Genomic DNA, 24,506 nt, shown 5'->3' with positions numbered 1-24,506 from the left:
CGGTTCGTTGCTACTGTCGGTTCGTTGCTACTGTCGGTTCGTTGCTGCTGTTGGTTCATAATTGTTGTTGATTCGTTATTCAAGTGATTGCTTCCGCTGGTTTGTTACTCCTTTCATTCTCAGATTATTATATTGTCATTGTGGTTATTCATTCACTATCAACATGACTGGAAAGGATGATTCCCTCCAGTCAATCAGTACTCGTTTGGATGGAAAGAATTATACGTATTGGAGTTACGTTATGAAGAACTTCCTTCGTGGGAAGAATATGTGGGGCTATGTCACTGGGACTAAAGCCAAACCCTCAGTGCCTCAAACTGAGAATTATGATATGTTGCTTGATGCTTGGGAGACTGATAACTCCAAGGTTATTACTTGGATCAATAACTCTGTTACTCAGTCCATTGGTATGCAGTTGGCTAAGTATGATACAGCAAAGGAAGTTTGGAATCACTTGGAGAGACTGTATACTCAGTCCAATTTTGCTAAACAATACCAATTGGAATATGATATTCGTGCCCTTCAACAGAATGACCAGAGCATTCAAGATTTCTATGCTGCTATGTCTGATCTCTGGGATCAATTGGCTCTTACTGAATCTAAAGAGTTAAAAGATTTTGAGCCTTACATTGCTAGGAGGGAAGAACAACGCTTGGTTCAGTTCTTGATGGCCTTGCGTTCTGATTTTGAAGGTCTTCGTGGAACAATTCTTCATCGCTCTCCTCTTCCTTCAGTTGATTCAGTTGTCCATGAGTTAATTGCAGAAGAGACTCGTATCAATTCCCATGCAGATAAAGGGTTTAAAGCAACCTCTACTCCTACTCCCGCTTCTGCTGTGCTTGCTGTCTCCTCCAGTCAATCTCGACAAACTTCAAGAGTCGCTTATGATGAGTGTGCATTCTGCAAACAGAAGAATCATTGGAAAGCTCAGTGTCCATTGTTAGTCAACAAGGGTAAATCTGGTCAACCTCAGTCAGGGCAACAAAATAGGTCTGGTCAACAGAAGTTTCAGTCGCGTTCCTCTGGTACTCCCCCATGGACCCCTCGTCCTCCACAGTTTGCTGCTGCTGTTCCACCAGTTGACACAGAATCTGTTGGACATATGCCACCATCTGCATTGGATCCCAAGGTGTTTGAGAGCTTTAGACAGTATTTGACTTCTAATCCCACTGTCATGTCTGCATCTATGTCTTATTCTGGTCCTTCTTCATCTGACACTTCAGGTATTCCCTCGTCTTTGTGGATTTTAGATTCTGGTGCAACCCATCATATGACTCCTCATTTGTCATCATTTACTTCTTTGTCGCAAGTGTCATCTATTTCTGTTAAGTCTGCTAGTGATACATCTATGCTATTTGAGGGTGTTGGGTTTGTCTCTGTTTCTCATATCACTCTTCCTGATGTTTATTACATTCCCAAACTTACTTTGAACCTTGCCTCAGTCAGTCAGTTATGCAAGTCTGGTAACTGGGTGTTCTTTTCTGATTCTGTCTATGTTATACAGGATCAACACACCCAGAAGGTGATTGGGATCGGCCGTAGGGTGGGGGAACTATATGTCTTGGAGGTCCTCAAAGTATCTGCTGTTGCTGCTTCCAACAATGATTTATCTTCTTTTCGTTTGAGTCCTTTGTCGTCTGAGTTTTATCTTTGGCATTCTCGTTTGGGACATGTGTCTGTATCACGATTGAATTTCTTAGCATCTAGTGGTGTTTTGGGTCATTTAAACTCTTGTGATATTTCTGATTGTAGTGGTTGCAAACTAGCAAAATTTTCTGCTTTACCCTTCAATAAAAGTATGTCTTGTTCTACTGCTCCTTTTGATATTATTCATTCTGATGTGTGGGGTCCTGCACCAGTATCCACAAAGGGTGGGTCAACCTATTATGTATCTTTTATAGATGATTATACTCGATATACATGGGTTTATCTTATGAAACGCATATCTAATTTCTTTGATATTTACAGCAATTTTAGAGCTCTTGTTAAAACTCAACATTCGGCTGTGAATAAGTGCTTCAGGTGTGATTTAGGGGGTGAATATACCTCTAATGATTTCACTCAGTTACTTGCTTCTGATGGTACCATACACCAGTATTCGTGTACTGACACACCTCAGCAAAACGGTGTGGCAGAACGAAAACATCGTCATATTGTTGAGACTGCCCGCTCATTGCTCCTGTCTGCGCAGGTCCCTAGTGCCTTTTGGGGAGAAGCAGTCCTAAATGCTGTGTATGTGATTAATCGTATCCCTACTTCATTGAATTCATGAATATCTCCTTTTGAGAAGTTATATGGTTATCTACCAGACTACTCTTCCTTACGAGTTTTTGGATGTACTTGTTTTGTTCTTCGTCCTCATGTTGAAAGGAACAAGCTGGGGCCGAAATCTGCTATTTGTGTATTTTTGGGGTATGGGATTGGTCAGAAAGAATACCGTTGCTATGATCATGTGAGTCAGAAGTTATATGTTTCTCGGCACGTTACTTTTTTGGAACATATTCCTTTCTACTCGATTCCTGCTACAGCCCACAATGTAACAAAGTCTGATCTTCTGCGTATTGATCCTTTTAATGAAGATATAGAGGCTCAAGACTCATCTATGCCACATGATCCCTCAGCACATGACACACCCACTTCTTCAAAGGGTGCCTCGACTCCACCTATTCCTGAGCCTGATCCTCCGATTATTGAAGTTGAGGATCCTCCTCCACCACCACCCCTCAGGAGATCTTCTCGTCCTGTCAAGTCCACCAAGCTACCAGATTTTTCTTACTCTACATATTCAGGACCGTTTGCTTCATTTATAGCAAGCATCAATCATCTGTCTGAACCTGAATCATATAGAGAAGCTGTTTCAGATCCTCTTTGGCAGAATGCTATGGCTGAAGAACTCACTGCTCTTCATCAGACTCATACATGAGATTTGGTTTCTCTTCCTCCTGGGAAACATACGATAGGTTGTCGTTGGGTGTACAAGATAAAAACAAAAGCTGATGGCTCTGTTGAACGATATAAGGCTAGACTTATAGCAAAAGGGTATTCCCAACAGTATGGTTTTGACTACGAGGAGACATTTGCCCCAGTTGCAAAGATGACGACAGTTCGTACTATGATTGCAGTTGCATCCGTTCGACAGTGGAAGATCTTTCAAATGGATGTCAAGAATGCCTTTTTGAATGGTGACCTTCATGAAGAGGTTTATATGACCCCTCCTCCAGGAATTCAGCACCGACCGGGCGAGGTTTGTCGGCTTCGCAAAGCTTTGTATGGGCTCAAGCAAGCCCCTCGTGCTTGGTTTGAGAAATTATCAACAGTGATTACCTCTCTTGGATTTGTCCAGAGTAATCACGATTCTGCTCTGTTTGTTAGATGCTCGAGTGCAGGACGGATTCTTCTGTCCTTATATGTAGATGACATGATTATTACAGGTGATGACCATGGTGGTATTGAGTCTTTGAAGCATGATCTAGCTCGTCGATTTGCTATGAAGGATTTGGGCTTGCTGCGTTATTTCTTGGGTATTGAGGTCGCTCAGTCTAAGAAATGGTACCTTCTTTCCCAGACTAAATATATATCTGACTTGTTTACACGAGCGGGACTTTCTGACAATCGGACTGTTGATACCCCTCTTGAAACCAATGCACGATACTCTCCTACTGATGGTGTTCCTTTGTCTGATCCGAATCTTTATCGTACTGTGGTGGGAAGTTTGGTTTATCTCACAATCACTCGTCCAGATATTGCTCATGCTGTTCATATTGTCAGTCAGTTTGTTACTGCACCTACCTCTGTTCATTGGGGAGTTGTTCTTCGTATTCTGAGATATCTTCGTGGCACTCAGTTTCAGACTCTCTTGTTTCCCTCGACGTCTTCTCTTGAGTTATGTGCCTATAGTGATGCTGATTGGGATGGTGATCGTCATGATCGTAAGTCTACCACTGGATTTTGTGTATTTCTTGGAGAGTCTCTTATTTCATGGAAGAGCAAGAAACAGGATGTTGTCTCTAGATCTTCCACGGAGGCTGAATATCGTGCTATGGCTGTAACTACATGCGAGATTATCTGGTTACGGTGGCTGCTTGCGGATATGGGAGTTTACATTTCTTCACCTACTCCCTTGCATTGTGATAATAAAAGTGCGATACAAATTGCGAAGAATTCTGTTTTTCATGAGCGGACGAAGCACATTGAGATTGATTGTCATTTTACTCGTCATCATCTGCAGCTTGGGACCATTTCGCTTCCATTTGTTTCATCAACCTTGCAGCTTGCGGATATTTTTACGAAGGCTTTATCGGCTTCTCGGTTTCAGTTCTTATGTGACAAACTCTCAATGCTTATTGCTGCGGCATTGTGAGTTTGATGGGGGGTGTTAGTCTATATTATTAGCCCTCTTGTTTATGGGCCCTTTTTTGTCTTTAGCCCATTAGGGTTTCTGTCTAGCTAGTATTTATATCCGCTTTATTCCTTGTAGTCTTTATGCTTTTCTCTGAGAACCCTTGTAATTTCTCTTTGATATAATCATATGACAATGTTATCAGTTGTTTCAACCACCAGCACCTCCATAAACCTTCTATTGATATCAACCAGCAAACCTACAAGGAATCAAAGATGCACACATAAGAGAGACATATAGACAGAGAGAGATCACATCGAAATTGGAGAAAGTAAACACATAAATATGTAGTCTGTAATGGTAGATGACTTTGGCTTAGCGTAGCGATGAGTGAGGAGTCTCTTCAATTTATAGTGTATTCCCGAAGAAGAGGTATTTTCTGAAAAATCAGAATGAGAAGTTGCCTTTTTGTTGAAGTTGTTGGGTAGGATAAGGAACAGGACCAGGTCAAAATATGTAATTTGTAAGAGGACCAGGTCAAACGCCATCAACATTTAAGGTTTAAAGTACGCATAAATTAGTTGTATATGATGTTTTAAGGATGGTACCTCTTAAAATTCAGCAAAACATGCTAAATACTTATTAAGTTATAAATATATATATATATATATATATATATATATATATATATATATATATATATATATATATATATATATATAAACATTTTCAATCTATTAAATGCAATTAAAATATTAACAATTAAAAAAAATAGAAGCTATTGGCAACCATGATATTAACCACAAAACTAGTAACGTGTTAAATTAATCTATCGAAAGTTATATTACTCAGATTAATAAAATATTAAAAAGCCAAAAATGTAACATTTTTTTGACGGCATAGAATGTAGATATATTGACCTGGCATATGGTAAAATTTTCCAATTTGTGGAGGGTGAATATGGCATATGGTAATTTCGTATTGTTTAACCCTAAATGGGTCAAGCCCATGTTACATTACTACTTAACCCTCTCTCGACCTAAGCATGTTTAGGGCTATATAGTACACTCGCGGCTTGTCAGCGACTGAATAAGCTTATGTTTTGTATTTCTGTAGGACTCTTTTTTCGATTCTTAATCATTTTCTGCAAATTATGTCACTGAAGCCCCTGATTAATGTTCATGGAGGTTAAAATATTTGATCCTGCGGTTGTTTTCCACATGATCATATTGTTTTTGATGGATTTAGTTGATGAAATGTTGACGATGGTTTTTCCTACTGGGTATCAAGTTATTCAGCCGCGATTTTTCTGTTTAAAAGGTACGATTTATTTATTTATTTTGTTATTTTTTTCTATTCTGTACAAATACTGGGTATTTATAGTTTTGTAGCTTGAAGTTAGGTTTTATATACATATTTACTTTACTTTTGTCCTGGATATATTGCTGTAGAATTTACATCCATATCCTCACATATATATTACTCATGCTCATATACAAATATACTTTACAATTAAAGTAAGATGTCATAATGCAACTTTTATGGTTGGTTGGTAATTGTTTATCTTATATCGTTAATATATTTTAATAACTTTTGTGTGGTTTCCATTTCGGTTTGTTAAAATAAGTGATGTAATCAACAACCTCCCCAATTGATTTTTCCTGCTCATTTCATTAAACTGATTTCCCGAAATTGCCCTTACATTCCTTATTTTCAGCATCTTCTGCAAATTTGAAATTATAAATTTTCTAAATATCTCTGCTAAATCTTGACATATTAATCCATAGGTACCATCCGATAATTAAGCAAGTTTGTTAAAATTCAAAATATTACTCCTCTTTCAATCAATATGGACACAGGCTTTTTTAAAAAGGAAACACATTAAACATTATTTATTTACCTATAAATCAACATTTACTCTCGATAATTAACTATTCCAACTGATCACAACCTTATTTAACGTAATATCTTTAAATTTTAAAAAACATATTCTTCGATTTTCTTGGTTAAATATTCTCACCTTTCTCGATTCATCCTTCACAATTCCATTCTTTCACAGATTCGGTGCAGGAGCAGAAGAAAAAAAACATCCAACTCGGCATCAGATCAATACTTGTAAGTACTGTATGTTGTTCATGTGCGGATACAACTTCAATCGTACTACCATTCCTGCAAACATATCCACAACTTCTTGATGATCAAATTAATAAATTATTCAATCGAGAAAGTTTTTATCTTAAATAAACTATTGATTGTTATTTTTCTGATCATTCTAAAACCAAAATAAATTAAATTCTTGTGAAATTAGTAAGAACAATACTTCAAGATAACGATTTCATATATGCATTGTGATACAAAAACAAAGTATATTGGAACTTTGTCTTTTTTTAATAAACTGAAACTTGCAAGGAAACCTCTAAAGTATGCATTAGGGACAACCATTGTGTTTTCAGTCTAACAGGATGAACATATAAACCTCCATATATTTCTAATGAAACCTCTAAAAATTCTATCTACTTTTCTGTTATTACAATAGTATAATGCTATTAACTGTTAATTTTATTTTATGTCCGATAGACATTACTGATTTCTTAACTTTCAGTCTCCTTTCAATTGTTTGCAGCAAATGAATATAAGTAATAAAGTATACCTCAAAAACATTGAACAGATTGACGATGATTCACATATCAAAGTGCGGATGCTAAAGATGTAGAATTTTATAAAGAATAATGTGGTTTTATCAGTTGAGATGATCGTAATGGACAAGGTTTGTTGTAGTATTTTTTTTAATATCCTACTAAATATTACATATGTTTGAAGCAATAAAATAATTGTTATCTATTTAATTTAACAGGGTACAAAATACCATTCTCGCGTTTTCAATCAAAACTTTTTTTAGATTTGGTGAACTTTTAAAGGAAGGTAAAACTTATATCATTATAAAACCCAACATGGTGGCCGTGATAAGGCTTTTAGTGCTACGAGTCACAAACAGACCATAAATTTGAATTGGAAAAGTATTCTATAAAAATGTGAGGATTTTCAAGTCCGGTGAATGGTTATGTGTTTGTTGATTTTAATTCTATTATCGAACAAACATGTCCACGAGACTCATTATTTGGTTAGTTATTTAATTTTATTCCAATCACTTTTATAACTTGTGTAATTTGTTATACATGTTAGTATTTAACTTAATCTTACTTATTATATTTTATTAAACTTGTGTAGAAATTATTGTACAAATTTTCTCATTTCGGGCACTTGAAACATTAGATCCTAACCGATCCAAGCATTACATAAAGATGACTATAAGCAACTTATAGTGAGATTATTTTTCTTTTATTTCTTTATTATTTTTAATGATTTTTTTGTACTAATTAATTTCTATTTTTATTTAGGTCTGTACATCTGCATGTCAGTATATTTGGAACCCAAGCACACCAGATGTCACAGTACCTCAAAACTAACCCCACGGTTACTTGTGTTGCTATAGTGATGCATTTTGTTAAACTTAACATTTGGGATGGTTTGTAGTCACACTATATATATATATATATATATATATATATATATATATATATATATATATATATATATATATATAGTTTTTTTATTTAAATTTACTTTTATTGACTAATTTCTTTTTACAGGAATTGGTCAAACCCAAAGTTATTTTGATGTAACCAAATTGTTCTTTAATGACGACATTGTCGACATTAATGAGTTCAACAAAGAGTTAGTTTCTTTTTTAAAAACTTCTTTATTTTGTTTTGTATTTAAAATGAAGACATAATGTTATATGTAGAAAAATAATTTTAAACATTACAGATTGAAAGCTGCTAACAATGGAGGTATGTCTGAAAAAAGCATAACTACACTCCCAAGCCACTCTTCTTCTTATATAGATGATTTTAAAGGGATTTCCCTTTAAAAACTATTTGTGAGATCAGACAACCACTAAAGGTATATTGCATTATTTGATATCCTTTAATTTCATTTACACATTGTATGTTTTTTTAACTTTTACATTTTATTTCATATAGGTAATGAAATTTCTAATAGTTGGTTCCATCGTCAATATAAGATAGAATCTTCCTTGGTATTAAGATGCTTGCTTGAAATGTGGAAAAAAACGATAAATGCAGTGCCCAAACCCAATCATTCCTATACCTCCCCCGACAGAATTTCGGAAAGTGTTGCTATTCAGTGTAAAGATGTGCGTTGCAACGATTCGGATTTTCATCTAGTTACAAAGTATACCCATTTCTATTTATATTAACCATTTCAGTCTTTCAACATAATTAATATTAATGTTATATTTTTTTTTGTTTAGGTATATTATTCCAATCAACGTACAAGATGATACCATCAGATTGACTCTTTTTGATAGGGAAGCTGTCACACCCCCGAACCAGGACGGCGGAAACGTCCGGGGGCGGATGACGTTATTGTATAGTATCATAACAGTTGAATATGAATGAAACATAGCAACCAAAAGGCATACATTGAGATAACAAACTTACATTGTTTACATATTGTATTTGTTCACAAATTACAGAAAAGTGACAAAAATGTAAATCCCATAATGCATCAAAAATATCCAAATCCTATGGTCCAAGTACCTGCTTACTGGTTTCCTGAGAATACAAGTCATTTTGAAAAGCGTCAACATAGAATGTTGGTGAGTTCATAAGCATTTTTGTATGAAAACGGTTTGTATCTGTTTTGTTTGAAAATGTTGTATGTTTCTAGAAAATCCGATATTTTCTATCATAGTGTGTGTATGTCCTATACCAAAGACTGAAATTGTATGTATGCATGTTTTTTTTATCTTGTATATGTATGTACGTTCCCCAAAAAATCCTATATGTTTATTAAAGTCACGACTTTAATAAACATATTCATCACAATTTTATGTAACCTTTTTACACAAGTTCTTGTTCCATATTCAACACATAACTAAGATGCATGCAATTATCCAAAGGATAAACTTATTTTAGCATACATGAAGCTTGCAAATCACGATTTTATGGTGTGTTAGCATGAGGTATTCAACATTTTAAACACAAATCGTTACATAAACATATAGGTGCATGCAAATATCCAATGGTTAAACGAAACTTGACTTGTACCCCCCCCCCCCCCCCGAAAAACATGAAAACATGGGGGTATGAAGCTCACCTTGAAGATTTCGTGAGTTGTAGGAAGAAGAAGAAAGAAGTTGTTGAGCCTAGCCTTTTGTAATTTGAAGGTCACTCGAAAATGGGTGATGTTCTAAGAAGCTACACACGAAAATGGATGTGTAAATATGATGATCTTAACCTTAAGGTGTATAAAATCACTTGAGTTCTACAAGAAACTTACCAAGATTTCCTAGGACCACTTGAAGATGTATCTTCTCTTGAAGGTGGTTCACGAAAAATTGAGGGAAAAAGAGAGGAATTCTTGAGAGTTAAGTGAGTAGAATGATTTTTGTGAGGTGTGTGTGTATTTGGCCGCAAGTATAAGAGAGAGGGGGGAGTTGAGTGCATTGTTGCATGGTGGGTACTTGTGGGGGTTGCATGGAGGCATGAAGGTTAGTCACATGCATTGCTTGGTTGTCTTGTGGTTAAGAGAGGGTAAAATGGTGAGCTGGCACTCCATTTAGCATTTTTTTACTCATGCCCTAACCGAAACCCTAAGGGGTTCTCTGCCTTCATGGGCTAGATCCATGTGTTTTCGGTTTTTGGAGTGTAATTATGGGTTGTTGGGCTAAATTTTGCCCAATAAGGGTTTTTGGTCCAATAGGGATCAAAGGAAGAAGGGTTTTCCGCCTAGGATAATTGGGCCGAGAATCCTTAAGTGAAGGCCCAAAATTTTATTTTGTTTAGCTATTGGATCCAACTTGGGCTTTCATGAGGTTATGACAACTTGATTCTAAATGTGTGCACATATGTATTCAAATAACATTGTGGTTTGAATTTCACTAATTTGATGCAACAAGGTTACATAGAGGAATTGTTTTGTACAAGCTTCGCAATCTTAACCCTAAATTGCTAGTTGTGACAGAAGCGAAGAGGCTGTTGCAGATAAATGCATGACTTGAAAAAAAAACATACGACGATATACTATGTTATTCATATTTTTAAATCAAAAAACAATTTATTTGTGTTAATATATTAAACAATCTTCTTACAGGTTGGAGATAGTTTTAATCTATTTCCAAAGCATATTAACGTCTTGAAAAACCGCAAGTCTGCTTTTCTTATAAAGATTACACCATTATCAAACTTACAGAAGATGTGTCAATTGTTTCCCAATTGGAAAGTAAATTGAACTTATGGTACGTACATTTAATTTCAATAGTTTTATTTGTTTTTATTTACATACATAACGTTTTACATTTTTCCATCTTAATTTCTAGAGTATTCAATCCGTATCCTTAAATCAAGTATCTTTGGAATCAGATGATGTTGTACAGAATGTTCAAAAGGTATTTCAATTTTCGTATTAATTTTTATTTATATTTAATTATTCCAAATAACAACTTATGTTTTTTTAATTTAAGATGTTTTTTCTCAAACGGATGAGAGTTTTACACCGTCAACAGTTGATAAATCAACCACAACCAGTCCTATCAAAATAGCAACTAAGTTCTATGACATTTATGGCGTTGATGGAAGAGATGATTTCAGTTCAATAAAATCTAAAAGAAAATCAATCGGGGAGGAAAATCCACTTTTAGTTCCAAAAGTGGAGAAGTGAGTTGGGTTTAGTTTTAACAAATAAATGATAATTTTGGATATTGGTTTGGTTTTAAAGACTATTGGGTTGTTTGGTATAAGGCTTTTATTTGGATATTTAGGATTTTATGTTTGAGTATGATTGAGTAGACACTTTGATTTGGTTTGAAACTTTTGTTCATGAAGCGTTTTTTTTTTGCAAGGCTTTTGTTTTGGATTTTATGTTTTGGGTTGTTTGGTACAAGGCTTTTATTTTGGATGTTTTCAATATAATCCATGTTTTGTTTTTTTTTTTGCATGTTTTCAGTATTTCAGCAATGTACTTATGGAAGCATGTTAGATAAATATTTATAGTAGAGGATCCTTTGTGTAAATGTGTAGTCTATATATACTCTGTAATATTTTCCCTTTCTATATACAATACATAATTACCAAGTTTAACTCGGTATCAGAGCCAATAATCCTCTCTCTAAAAATCGGCACCTCCTACCCTATCCCTAACCCTAATCCAGCCATCACCTGCCTCCCTACTGCCGACGCCTACCACATGCTGCCCACTACTATTTTATGCTACTTATCTTCATCATGACTACTCTCACTACATTCTCTTCAGCAGAAAAGACATCTCACAACTCCCATAAGTTTGGTTTCACCCTTTCTCTTACAAACTATGGATATTGGAAGGCTATGACTCAACCGTTTCTCATCACCAACAATCTTTTTGGCTATGTTGATGGCACAATCCCATGCCCTGCACCTTTGGTCACAACACCAGGTAAAAAGGAGATCATGTTACTACTACATCCAATCCTAGTCATTCAATCTGGATCTCAAATGATGCACATGTTCGTATGCTCTTCATGTCAACCATATCAGAAGCATCATTCCAACATGTCCAAGGTACAACCTCTCGTGATCTCTAGCTAACCCTTGAACGTGATTATTCCCCTAACACGTCATCAAGGGAATTTCTGTTAAAAACACAATTGTTGAAGATACAAATGAAGGGTGATGAGACTTCTGCTGCCTATCTCACTAGAGCACCAGAGTACGCCATTGTTCTTGCTAACATTGAGCAGCCCATTTCAGACAAAGATATTGTTATGTTAGGTGTTGTTTGTTTTTTATCTGTAGATCTTCTTGGCCTCTTATGTCTGTGCAGCGTAGACCACGCGCAGACATTAGCATTTGCAGACTGTTTTTTTTTTTTGAAGACTGTAGACGTATAAATGTCTGTGCGCCCTTTTTTTGACATAGATGTGGACCAGAGTCTTCTAACATCTTCAGACATCTTCTAGCCTTAAAAAACACATATATCTTTATTTTTTTAATTTATATTTATTCCAACTTTATTAATGATAAACAATTTGAAAAAAAAAGTTACAATACTTAAAAAAAGGTTCGACGACACAATATTTTGACAAATTTATAAATAAAGATTTATTACAATAATGACCGTTGAAGTTGTTTATATAAATATAAAAAAATCATAATATATTCTTATATTTATTGTGCCAGATTTTATAAAACATTATTTAATACAGTATCGTCAATTTCTTGGGAAAATATTTATGGTACGTTTTTAATTGATTTAAATGAAAAAATCGAAGTTTATTTCCATCCATTTATGTATCAAATTTTTTGATTCATAATTACGATGTTTAGGTATAACTTTACGACCAAAACTGTTGGTTTTTATCAAATATATATGTTCGTACCATTTTTATTTTCCCTTTTTATACAATAATACATAAAAGTTGACCTAGATTTGTTAATTATTTATAACAAAGTCATAAAAATATTAAAAAATCACTTTGCAATTAAAAAAAAAGTCATTTTATTTAGATTTTAGTAGCCTGCAGATGTTAAAAAACAAGCAGTCTTCTTTTTTCAGACTGCAGACGTTTGGTCCACCTCTTCTAATGCAGAGGTCTCTAGATGTGGTCCGCAGACTGCATACATTTTGCCTTAGAAAAAACAAACAACACCTTAGTTGATGCAGGTCTTCGGGATGAGTACAACGGAGTCAAACAAAGTCTTCTTTCCAGGTAGTTTACCACCGTCTTCTCCGAACTTCCTGCACTCTTGGCTGATCATGAGTTTCTAGTTCAGAAACCAGTTTCTGAGGTTCCCCCGGCTCAAGCCTTTGCTGTCAACACAACCATTGGAGCTTCTCTTCCGACATATACAATACAAACCATACAACATCTTGTGTCTCGTCTTGGATTTCAACTCCAGCCTACGCCTACTGCATCGTCTACACAGACTCTTCAGGCGTACTACACAAAAAACTGTGGATCTCCTAGTAACAACAGAAACCGAGGTGGGTCTCGTAACAGTGGTGGATGTAGAAATTGTAATCAAGGAGGAGGACAACAAAATTCAAATCAATTCAATTGGGCTTCTAACCAAAACACCGTGTATGGCACTTGTAACAGGTGTGGGGTTGGTCATATTCCATCCTAATGCCTAAACCGCGATCCATCACCATTCGGTGAAGACAACAACCATCTGCAAACTATACGTATAATCGCTCAATCACCACCTCTACGTCTTGGTTTCCGGACACTGGCTCTAGCAATCATGTGGCACCGGACATGACAGTTTTCACTTCAGCCACATCTTAATATGGTGATGACAATCTTCATGTTGGCAATGATAAGGCCCTTCCTATCCTTCATATTGGTTTTTCAAAACTTTACTCACCTACCAAAACTTTTCACCTAGATAGCATCCTTCATGTCCCTGATATCAAGAAACATCTTCTTTCTGTCCAAAAATTATGCCTTGATAATCATGTCTATTTTGAATTTCATGCTTCTTTTTTTGTTATCAAGGATTTGAATACTCACACTATCCTCCTCACGGGTCCAAGTGATGGTGGCCTTTATTCAATAAAGCTTCCTGCAACTCTTCTACGTCCCAACCACATGGCATCAACGTCTCGTGCATCCTCACTCTCAGTTGTTTCAATCTATGCTATCTAAATATTGTTTACCTGTTTCTAATAAAAATTTTGATTTTCATTGTAATGCTTGTTCTATTAGCAAGTCTTCTAAACTTAATTTGCAATCTTCTTCTTATAAAAGTACTCATGTTTTAGACCTTGTTTTTTTTGATTTTTGGGGTCGTGCACCCGTGCCCTCCTTTGATGGCCATTCTTATTTTCTTTTATGTGTTGACCATTTTTCCCAATTCTTGTGGTTGTTTCCTTTAAAACGTAAATTTGATGTCTTCAATGTTTTTACACACTTTGTAAAAATGGATGAACGCCAATTCTCTACTAAACTCAAATCCGTTCAAACTGATTGGGGAGGAGAGTTTCAGAAACTATCCGCCTTTTTCTCCTCAATCGGTGTCATTCACCGTCTTTCGTGCCCTCATACTAGCGAACAAAACGAAATCGTTGAAAGATGTCACAGTCACGTTGTCGAAACCGGCCTCACCCTCATGACACAATCTTATGTTCCTCAGCACTTTTGGCACTTTGCCTTTAAAACCGCAATCTATCTCATAAATCGTATGCCATCTCGATCCAACTCCACCATCTCTCCGTTTGAAATTCTCTTTAAACACAAACCCGATTTCTCTTTCCTTCGTGTCTTCGGATGCCAATGTTATCCTCATCTTCGATCGTATAATTCCAATAAAATGGATTCTCGATCTATCTCTTGCATTTTTCTTGGCTATAGCACTCTCCATCACGGCTATTGATGCTTCGACCCTCGATCCGAGCATATCTACATTGCTCGTCATGTTCGCTTCAATGAACATTCGTTTCCCTTTTCTACACCATCACCCAACTCCTCACCCACCATATCATCAAACCCTATATATCATCATATCCAACATCCGCACCTATTCCTACACCTATCCCCACTACACCCATTACCATTCCAACTCAAACCTACTCGCGTTGCCACAACGCACCCAACCCTTCACATCAAATTTCCGCATTCGATCGCTTTGCCACGTCTCAAAACAACGAAAACCAACCCCAAAACAGTTCCACCAGCCCTCAAACCAATCCCACTAGCCCTCAAAACAGCCCCGATAGCCTTCAAAACGGTCCCGACAACCCTCCAAACAGTCCCGACAGCCCTCCAAATAGTCCCGACAGCCCTCCAAACAGTCCCGACAGCTTGAAACCCAACCCAACAGCACCCGAACCAACCCTACTCGTCCTCCCCGACCCGCTCATCTTCGCCAAAATCCCAAACAAACCAAACCCTTTGATCCCTCAGCCTTCCATACCACTACTACACTAGAACCCTCCATTTTTACCGAGGCTAACAAAGATTGTCATTGGCGTATAGCCGCTGATGAATACTCGACACTACTTCGGAACGACACCTGCTCAATAGTTCCTCGTATTCCTAGTTCCAATATTTTAGGTTGCAAATGGGTCTACAAGATCAAGCAGGATCAACATGGGACGATTCAGCGCTACAAAAACGCGTCTTGTTGCAAAAGGTTTCAAACAACAACCGATAATTGACTACACAGAGACATTTAGCCCGGTGGTGAAATCCACCACCATCAGAGTTGTTCTCTCTCTTGCGGTTACAAAACATTGGCCTTTCCGGCAACTTGATGTCCAAAACGCGTTTAACACGGTGACCTAAAAGAAATAATGTATGGTATGTGGTATGTTGGGGAACTCACTAAGCTTTGTGCTTACGGTTTTCAGTTTATTTTTCAGGTACTTCTAGTTCGAAGGGGAAGAGCCCAGAATGATTGCAGTGCACATACCACATTATTTCACACTTTATATTACTCTGATGTACTTGGATGTTTATTAATACACTTTGATTCACCATGATTTCTATGTTGTTGTTTTTGATAATGGTTTTCTTAATTTAAAAAAAAAAATTAATTTTAGTCTTATTTTTAGGACGTTATAGTATCCCTTGAAAACGGGGACAACAATTCGGAAACAGATAGAGTGTTCATAAGGGTAGGCTTCTAAACCCATTTTTTGAATACCTTATCTCATATGTGAACGCGCATTACATGATTGTATGTTTAAAAAAATCGACAACATTTCCTCTTTGCTCCCAAGTGTATACACACACACACACACTAGAAGAGCAAAGAGAAAACGACAAGAAGACACACAAACGAATAGAATTTGGAAGATTTTTTTTGTTATTTATATCATCTTACTTTTGTATATTTTTGATGTTATTTATGGTAATTGATTTTGTTTTAAGTTTTCTATAACAACGTTGTACTTTAACTATTATATTGTTTTTTTTTTCTATTTGAGCATTGTATTTTTTTTATAATTTTATTATTTATAACATTTTTTTGTTTTTTTTTTCAATTATAAGGTTGTATTTTACAAAATTATATTATGTTGTTGTTTTCTATTGTAGTGATTTACTTTATGTTTTCCTTGCCAATAATAGCATCTTACTTTATTTGTTATTTTTTTTACAATCCACATTATTTTTTACTAAAAATAACATCCTACTTTATTTGTTTTTTTTTCAATAATAGCATCCTACTATAATATCATCCTACTTTATTTGTCTTTTTACAACGCACATTGTTTTTTTTCACAAAAAATATCATTCTCAATAATAGCATCCTACTTTTTTTTTTTTTTCAACAATAGTATCCTACAATAATAGCATTCTCAATAATAGCATTTTCAATAATAGCATCCTACAAAAAAATACACATTGCATACAAATCAAATATACATACATAATGTCATGTTTTCATTCATACAAATACACATTATACACACATATAATCCACATTACATACAAATACCCATATACTTTAAATATCATTATCAATAATAGCATCCTACTTTATTTGCTCTTTTTCCACTATATCATTGCAATATACACATTACTTACAATCCATATTTCATACATACATAGAATCCACATTTCATACATATTATACACACATATACATACACTATACACACATACAATATTCCACGTTCATGTTTTCATACATACAAATACACATTATACATATATTCACATACACCATACAAATACACATAGATATTTACCAAATATACACACATATGACTAATTTTAACATAACAAACACAAATACACAAAATTTGGAAATAATATCAAAATTAAAGGAGAAAGGAACCAGTGGTGGTCGGAAATCAACAATGGTGGCAAGAAATCAACAAGGTAGTGCAGGGGTGGTGGTGGTCGTAGTCAATCCAACAACTAAAAAAACTAAAATTAATGATTTGTTTTGCAATTAACTCAACAATAACCTGAAAATAGACATTAAAAGAGAAAGAAAACAAGAAATGAGGATGGAATTGCACCTCAGCCGTCGTAATTGAGCGTTTGTCGCCAGAGAAGACAGCTTCGTCGTCCTAGCGGTCGCCGGTAATATCAGTGGGGTAGCTTGTGGAAGCTTCACAGTGGCCTTCGTTGGGTTTTTTTGGCCGAAACAGTCGAAAATCGGAGCAAAAATGAGAGAAAAACGGGAGAAGAAGTGTAACAGAGTGAGAAGGAAGACAACGACGTTGTGTTGTATCTGGGGGAGGTAATACCGGCGACGGTTAATAGTGGCGACGATAGATAAATAGTGGCGACAATTAGGAAATATCGGCGACCGCGAAAGAGGGAAAAAATTGCAGGTTATTTTTCGACTATTAGCGGCGACATTGTCACCGCTATTAGTGTTGCCGCTATTGATTAAACGAGACGAACGGCCCCAGCCCTTGGATCGTAGACTGATCGAATGGACAAGGTTTGGTAAAATGGCTTGATGCAAATCATAGTTTTCCAGGCAACGTCGGCGACACTTTTATCGGCGACTTAAGCTTAAGTCGCCGCTAAAAGTCATTGTCACCGGTAAAAATGTCGCCGACAATGACACGATTTCTTGTAGTGATAGCAATCCACTGTGGGATGAATTCGAGTTTAATAATATAATAAAATATAGAGTAAATTACACAAATGAGCCTTGTGGTTTGGGGTAATTTACGTAGTTGGTCCCTAACTTATTTTTTAACTTCGACCATCCCTAACTTTTGTTTTTGTTGCGTGCTTAGTCCCTCTTTCGTATGAAAAAACTATTCTGCCCTTTACCACTTTGTTTCTTAATAAATTAATTATTCTTTATGATTTTAAATATTAAAATAATAAAACCCATAGACCCTTTTGACCTTTCCCCACCCCACTAAAATCATACATCTCTTACAACCCGTTCCCGAGTTCAACTTAACGGGAGAAAAGGAAAGGAAATGGGTGGAAATGAGAAGAAAATAAAAGAAATTGGTGTTCCCGAGTTTCATTAAAGGAAAGAAGTGGAGGGAAATGGAAGGATCACTTTCCCTCCTATCTTTCCTTCCGATTTGGGAGGATTTGGAAGGAAAGAAGAAAATGATTAATTTTCCTTTCACTTCTCTCCAACTCGGGAACACAAAAGAAAATTTTGTTTTCCTTTCCTTTCTCTTCTTTTCTTTTCTTTTGATAAACTCGGGAACGGGGTGTTAAATCCACATGAACCATCCTTCTCGTCGTTATCCTCTAGTTAAATCAGATACCTCCTTTTGTGTGTAAGTTAGATCCCTCCTTCATCCATGTGTGTGAACTGTGACTCAAGTTGAATTTGATGGTGACAAATCTAATTAACCAGGTGAGATTAAGCAATTGGTTTTGAATCTGATTTTCAGCAAGAAAAATATTACAGGTGGGTCTCGGGTCTCGGATATGATTTCAGGTGAGAAAGAAATTGCAGGTGGGGTGAGTGGATCTCGGCGACATCAGATAAAGGTTTGAAGGGTGGAACCCTACCTTTCGTTTTGTCAATAAAGAGATGTGATTGTGGGGAGTAAAAGGGAATGTGTTTGTGGGTTTGTTAAGTTGCAGGTTTTCTGGGTTCATCAACCAACTGTGAAGCTCATGATCAGATCAACCATCGTTGCCTTCTATTCTATTAAACTGGCGCACAACAACCATCACAAAAACATCGTGAATCGGACCCGCCACCGCTATTGATGACATGAATCGCAGCCAACACACCACCATTGCTACATTCCCCTAGTTATTCAACCCTTGTTCGGAAATCATTTCAGAAACCTCATGAATTGGTTCCATCGCTACCAAAAATCGATTATGAAATTGGTGTGTTCCAGAAATCGTGGTCGTTTGATAAACCCCACATTTGATTTTGACTTGAGTTTTGTAGATCGATGGTCGATTCATCATGTTTGATTTTGATTTCCGTCTTTGTTTTTTGATTTTGGAATCAAGATATTGAAATCGTTTCTAGATCAGAGTGTTTTGAATTTTCTTTTGGAATATGGATTTTCATGTTTTGAATTTTATCTTTGATTTTGATTTTGGAATCGAGACTTTTTCATCAAGACCAATGGTTATATTTCATTATTTATTTATTTAATATTTAAAATCATAAAGAATAATTAAAATTTATTAAGAAACGAAGTGGAAAAGGGCAAAATAGTCTTTTCATGCGAAAAAGGGACTAAGTGCGCAACAAAAACAAAAGTTAGATCCAAGTTAACAAAATAAGTTAAGGACCGACTGCGCAAATTACCCCAAACTACAGGGACCATCCGTGTAATTTACTCTAAAATATAAAAAAAAAACATTTACAATCTATTAAATACAATTAAAATATTAATAATTAAAAAAAAAAATAGAAGCTATTGGCAACCATGATATTAACCACAAAACTAGTAATGTGTTAAATTAGTCTATCGAAAGTTATATTACTCAGATTAATAAAATATTAAAAAGCCAAAAATGTAACATTTTTTTTGACAGCATAGAATATAGATTTTATCATTTTATATTGACCTGGCATATGGTAAAATTTTCCAATTTGTGAAGGGTGAATATGGCATATGGTAATTTCGTATTGTTTAACCCTAAATGGGTCAAGCCCATATTACATTACTACTTAACCCTCTCTCGACCTAAGCATGTTTAGGGCTATATAGTACACTCGCGGCTTGTCAGCGACTGAATAAGCTTATGTTTTGTATTTCTGTAGGACTCTTTTTTCGATTCTTAATCATTTTCTGCAAATTATGTCACTGAAGCCCCTGATTAATGTTCATGGAGGTTAAAATATTTCATCCGGCGGTTGGTTTCAACATGATCATATTGTTTTTGATGAATTTAGTTGATGAAATGTTGACGATGGTTTTTCCTACTGGGTATGAAGTTATTCAGCCGCGATTTCCCTGTTTAAAAGGTATGATTTATTTATTTATTTTGTGTGTTTTTTCTATTCTGTACAAATACTGGGTATTTATAGTTTTGCAGCTTGAAGTTAGGTTTTATATACATATTTACTTTACTTTTGGCCTTGATATATTGCTGTAGAATTTACATCCATATCCTCACATATTACTCATGCTCATATACAAATATAAAGTACAATTAAAGTAAGATGTCATAATGCAACTTTTATGGTTGGTTGGTAATCGTTTATCTTATATCATTAATATATTTTAATAACTTTTGTGTGGTTTCCATTTCGTGTATCTCCCTATCTAATAAACAAAACTACTATGCCACTTGAACCTTCAAAACCACCCAATTCTGCCAAAGTTAAATACCAATTTTGCCCCTGTTTTGTTTCACCTTCTATTCAATAAATCACGCCCTGTTTTGTTTTACCTTCTATTCAATAAATCAATTCATTATATTCAAAGAATACAACTGTACTTGTTTAAGTTACATACCCGATTAATACCCGATTAATAGCAGGTTATTATGGTATCAGATTTTGTATATATGGTATGATATCAATTGCAATTAATTTGATTTAATTACTCATTTTAATCATATTCTGTTCTATATAAACTTCATACATATTGAATAATCGTTCCTTTACGAAATACCACGCTCCGCAGGAAAGAAGACCAACAACTTGTATGCCTGAAGATACTCCGACTTTTGCATAATCTGTTTGGTACACTCATCAATCTTGAATGTTGTTGTTTTTAATCCTGGCTTAGTATAAAGATTGGTAATACAATATAATAGTTGTATGTAACTGTAAGAATTAGCTCTGCAATTTGCAAATTGCAAAGCATATTTATACATCAGTCTCTTAGGGCTACAGGTCGTTGGCTATCCTTTTGGTTCCTTCCGAAAAGCATTGAATAAATCAGTTAAACGGGTAACTATGTTGTCGTTTTCAATAGTACAGAAGGGTCTTACTTGCCAAGTGGACTTATACAGTGGTTTCTTTTGAAATATATTACATATATTCCAGTTTTTTATTTTCTTTGTTTGAATATGCATTATTTTAGTAGTCCAGGGACATAATGGTAATTTTCGTTCCCATTAAGTGCTGAATAAACTATCTGAAGTATATATAAATGACTATTGTACCCTTCTTCCAGAACTGATTTTGAATAACAAATGATAGTTGCTAGAGATTATAAAGGAAAGCATACAAATGATGGTTGAATAACTGATTCTGTTTCTTTCTTTTCATTCCCAACGTGAAACATTTCTCCGTGATACCCTTTTTCACCAGCTCCTTCATAAGTCACTTGAATATAAACAAACTACTTCATGAACATGAGTGATTTTTAATTTTATATGTTAGCTTAAACATTTCTGACTAATTTCAGATTCCAACAAAGACAATAAATAATTACTTACTTATCAAGATCTTCAATATTTTATATTGTTTTCCTTGGAATATTTTGATTCATACATATGAGTTATAAAATCGAGATATGTCCTTACTAACATCTTATTTGAAACCTAAATTTCATTAATTTTATTTGTTTGAATATGCTTTATTTTAATTTTTTATGTTAGCTTAAACATTTCTGACTAATTTCAGATTCCAACAAAGACAAGAAATAATTACTGAAAAACACCTGTTCATTTACTTGTTCATTTACTTATCAAGATCTTCAATATTTTATATTGTTTTCTTTGGAATATTTTGATTCATACATATGAGTTATAAAATCGAGATATGTCCTTAGACCTTAGTAACATCTTATTTGAAACCTAAATTTCATTAATTTTATTTGTTTGAATATGCTTTATTTTAATAGTCCAGGGACATAATGGTAATTTTCTGTACAGGGACATAGAGTTTGTGTTTGTGTTTTATTTTCTTTGTTTGAATATACTTTATTGCATTAATTCAGTTTGTGATTGTTCTTCTTATTATTACTACTCCAGGGACATAATGGTAATTTTCTGTCAATAAGAATGACCATTAATCCCTTTTCTCTTATTTTACCCATTCATCAGTCCAACGAGATAACTTTATATTTCAGTTTTTGGTTGTTGTTCTTATATTATTAGTACTCCAGGGACATAATGGTAGTTTTTTGTGTGTTTATATTTTCTGTGTGCAATTTTCTTCCATTGTTCTTCTTATTATTGTATGTGTCTTTCTGTTATAGTGACAATGACAGATAGAAACATCACTTTGATTAAAGACTTGGACAATATGAAAGATGATTACACACTAAAAGTGTCTATCATCCGGCTATGGAGATCAATTTCAGATGTTAACCCCATTATAGTCAAATCAATTGAGATGATATTGATGGATGAGATGGTAAAATCTACTATTCCAATAACATTATTCAAAATCATTGTTAACCAATTTCTATTTATTAAAATACAACTGTTTAACATTATATAATATTCTTAACCTATGTGAATAGTGTACTAAAATCCGAGCAAGTGTCTATCCAAGAGATTTTCAAAGGTTGGAATCGAAACTGAAAGAAGATCAAGTTGTTTACATCTGATCCCCCACTATTGCTCCTAACAGATACAGTTTTAAAATAAGTGATGTAAAGGACAAGTTAAACTTGCATGGATTTTCTTGTGTTTCGTTTGAAACAATTATCTCTGCAACAACTACATCTAATGACTTAATTGGTAAATTTTCCCCCTTCTTGATTTTATATTATATTTAATTCTTTAAGTTTACATCATTTTGACATATTGTATTATCTACTTCTAGATGTTATTGGTGAAGTTGTTTCATTAGGAAAGCTTGATTCTCGTGATGTCAACAAATCCAGACATAAACTACCTTTACAGATTCGAAACTTAGAGTAACCATATCTTTTCTTATATTATTTCTTATATTATATTCATTACTTTACACTTTGCATGTGTTATTTTTGTATTATATATTCATTTAACCATTATTATTTTTGTAGAGGTTTGCAGGTTAACGTGACATTGTTTGAAGATATTGCATACCAATTGATTTCTTATGTTGAAGCTCATAAACAAGTTGGTCGTGTGATTGTTCTATTGCAGTTTGCATAAATTAATGTCTATAATGGTACATTTTTTATACAAAACAACCTTATTTTATGCTTTTATATTAATCATTCTTTTGAGTCTTTTATTTTGTTTCGTTAGGACTGCCTTCCGATAACAGTCATTTTGATCACACTCGGATGTTCATAAATGCTGATCTCCCCGATATTGTTACCTTCACAGATAGGTAACAAACTATTTTAATAATTCATTGTTTTTTTTGTTTCTTTTAATAATTTTACTAATTTAATAATTAATCTCCTTAATAAAAAACAGCTTGGTTGGTCTACGAGGACTTCAAAACCCTTCTTCTTCTTTGACTGTTGATACCTCTCAATCATATTCTGAATACGATGACTTTTTGATCAATCATAATGTTAAAAATGTTGTCGATTTGCTAGAACCACAAGAGGTATGTGAAGAATTTAGTCATCTTAATAGCATTTATTTTCTAATTGACGAATATTATAATTGTATTGATTTTAGTTATCTTTTTGTATTCTATAATTTTTTAGGTCGGGAAATTCATCATTGTTGGGACCATTTATGGGATTCGACAAGATATTGATTGGTACTATGATGCATGTACAAACCGTGGAAAGAAAGTAGATGCAAGGAATGTGTTCAGCGGTCCAGAAAGTGGTGATGCAAGTGTGGTTTATGAATGCTATAGTGATAAGTGTATAAAAAAGGAAATATCTTCTGTTCCAAGGTTGTTTACATTTAACAAAATTGCAAATCGACAACTTAAATACATTATTAACCATTAAACATATTTAATATTTATTTATGTGGGAAATTTTTATAGGTATAAGGTACCTATTTGTGTCTAGGATGATTATGGAACAATCACACTAACTTTGTTTGATAGAGATGCTTATAAACTCGTCAAAAAACACGCAAGTGATCTCATAGAGAAAATTAAACAGGTATAACATAATTATAATATTTGTTTTATTGATTGCTATTATTTGTTGGATTTTGTTTATATTAATGTGCTTTTAACCATAACAATATTATATAACACATTTTTTCCAAGCCGGGGATAATCCAAGATTGTATCCTTATGACCTTAAATGTTTGGAGCATAAAAAGATGGCATTCAAAGTAGATGTTAATAGTTTTAACGTCTCCAATAACTACAATCGGTTTGGGATACTT

The 24,506-nt window shown here is 34.6% G+C and overlaps 1 protein-coding gene and 1 long non-coding RNA gene across 2 annotated transcripts; both read left to right on the top strand.

Moving 5' to 3' along the window:
• Positions 1-20,939: 20,939 nt before the first annotated feature.
• Positions 20,940-23,137, top strand: LOC145106540 (uncharacterized). Its single transcript, XR_013707594.1, has 4 exons — positions 20,940-21,000; positions 22,466-22,623; positions 22,733-22,952; positions 23,038-23,137. It is a non-coding gene; the product is annotated as an uncharacterized LOC145106540 (long non-coding RNA).
• Positions 23,138-23,272: 135 nt separating this feature from the next.
• LOC145106531 (uncharacterized) lies at positions 23,273-24,275 on the top strand. Its single transcript, XM_079043490.1, has 5 exons — positions 23,273-23,367; positions 23,448-23,532; positions 23,622-23,757; positions 23,861-24,057; positions 24,154-24,275. Exons 2-5 carry the CDS (start codon positions 23,486-23,488, stop codon positions 24,176-24,178), a joined length of 405 nt encoding a protein of 134 aa, XP_078899616.1. The 5' UTR covers positions 23,273-23,367; positions 23,448-23,485; the 3' UTR covers positions 24,179-24,275.
• The last annotated feature ends 231 nt before the right edge of the window (positions 24,276-24,506 follow it).

Source organism: Lactuca virosa, chromosome 1, assembly GCF_052849685.1.
Source record: "Lactuca virosa cultivar CGN04683 chromosome 1, Lactuca_virosa_CGN04683_v6, whole genome shotgun sequence".
NCBI classification, from domain to species: Eukaryota; Viridiplantae; Streptophyta; class Magnoliopsida; order Asterales; family Asteraceae; genus Lactuca; species Lactuca virosa.
This window is presented reverse-complemented; position numbering and strand designations above follow the sequence as displayed.

Coding starts and splice junctions, on each gene's coding strand:
- LOC145106531 (XM_079043490.1), top strand. CDS start 23,486: ATGTTCATAAATGCTGATCTCCCCGATATTGTTACCTTCACAGATAG. Junction 23,758..23,860: donor ATTTGCTAGAACCACAAGAG/GTATGTGAAGAA, acceptor ATAATTTTTTAG/GTCGGGAAATTCATCATTGT. Junction 24,058..24,153: donor GAAATATCTTCTGTTCCAAG/GTTGTTTACATT, acceptor AAATTTTTATAG/GTATAAGGTACCTATTTGTG.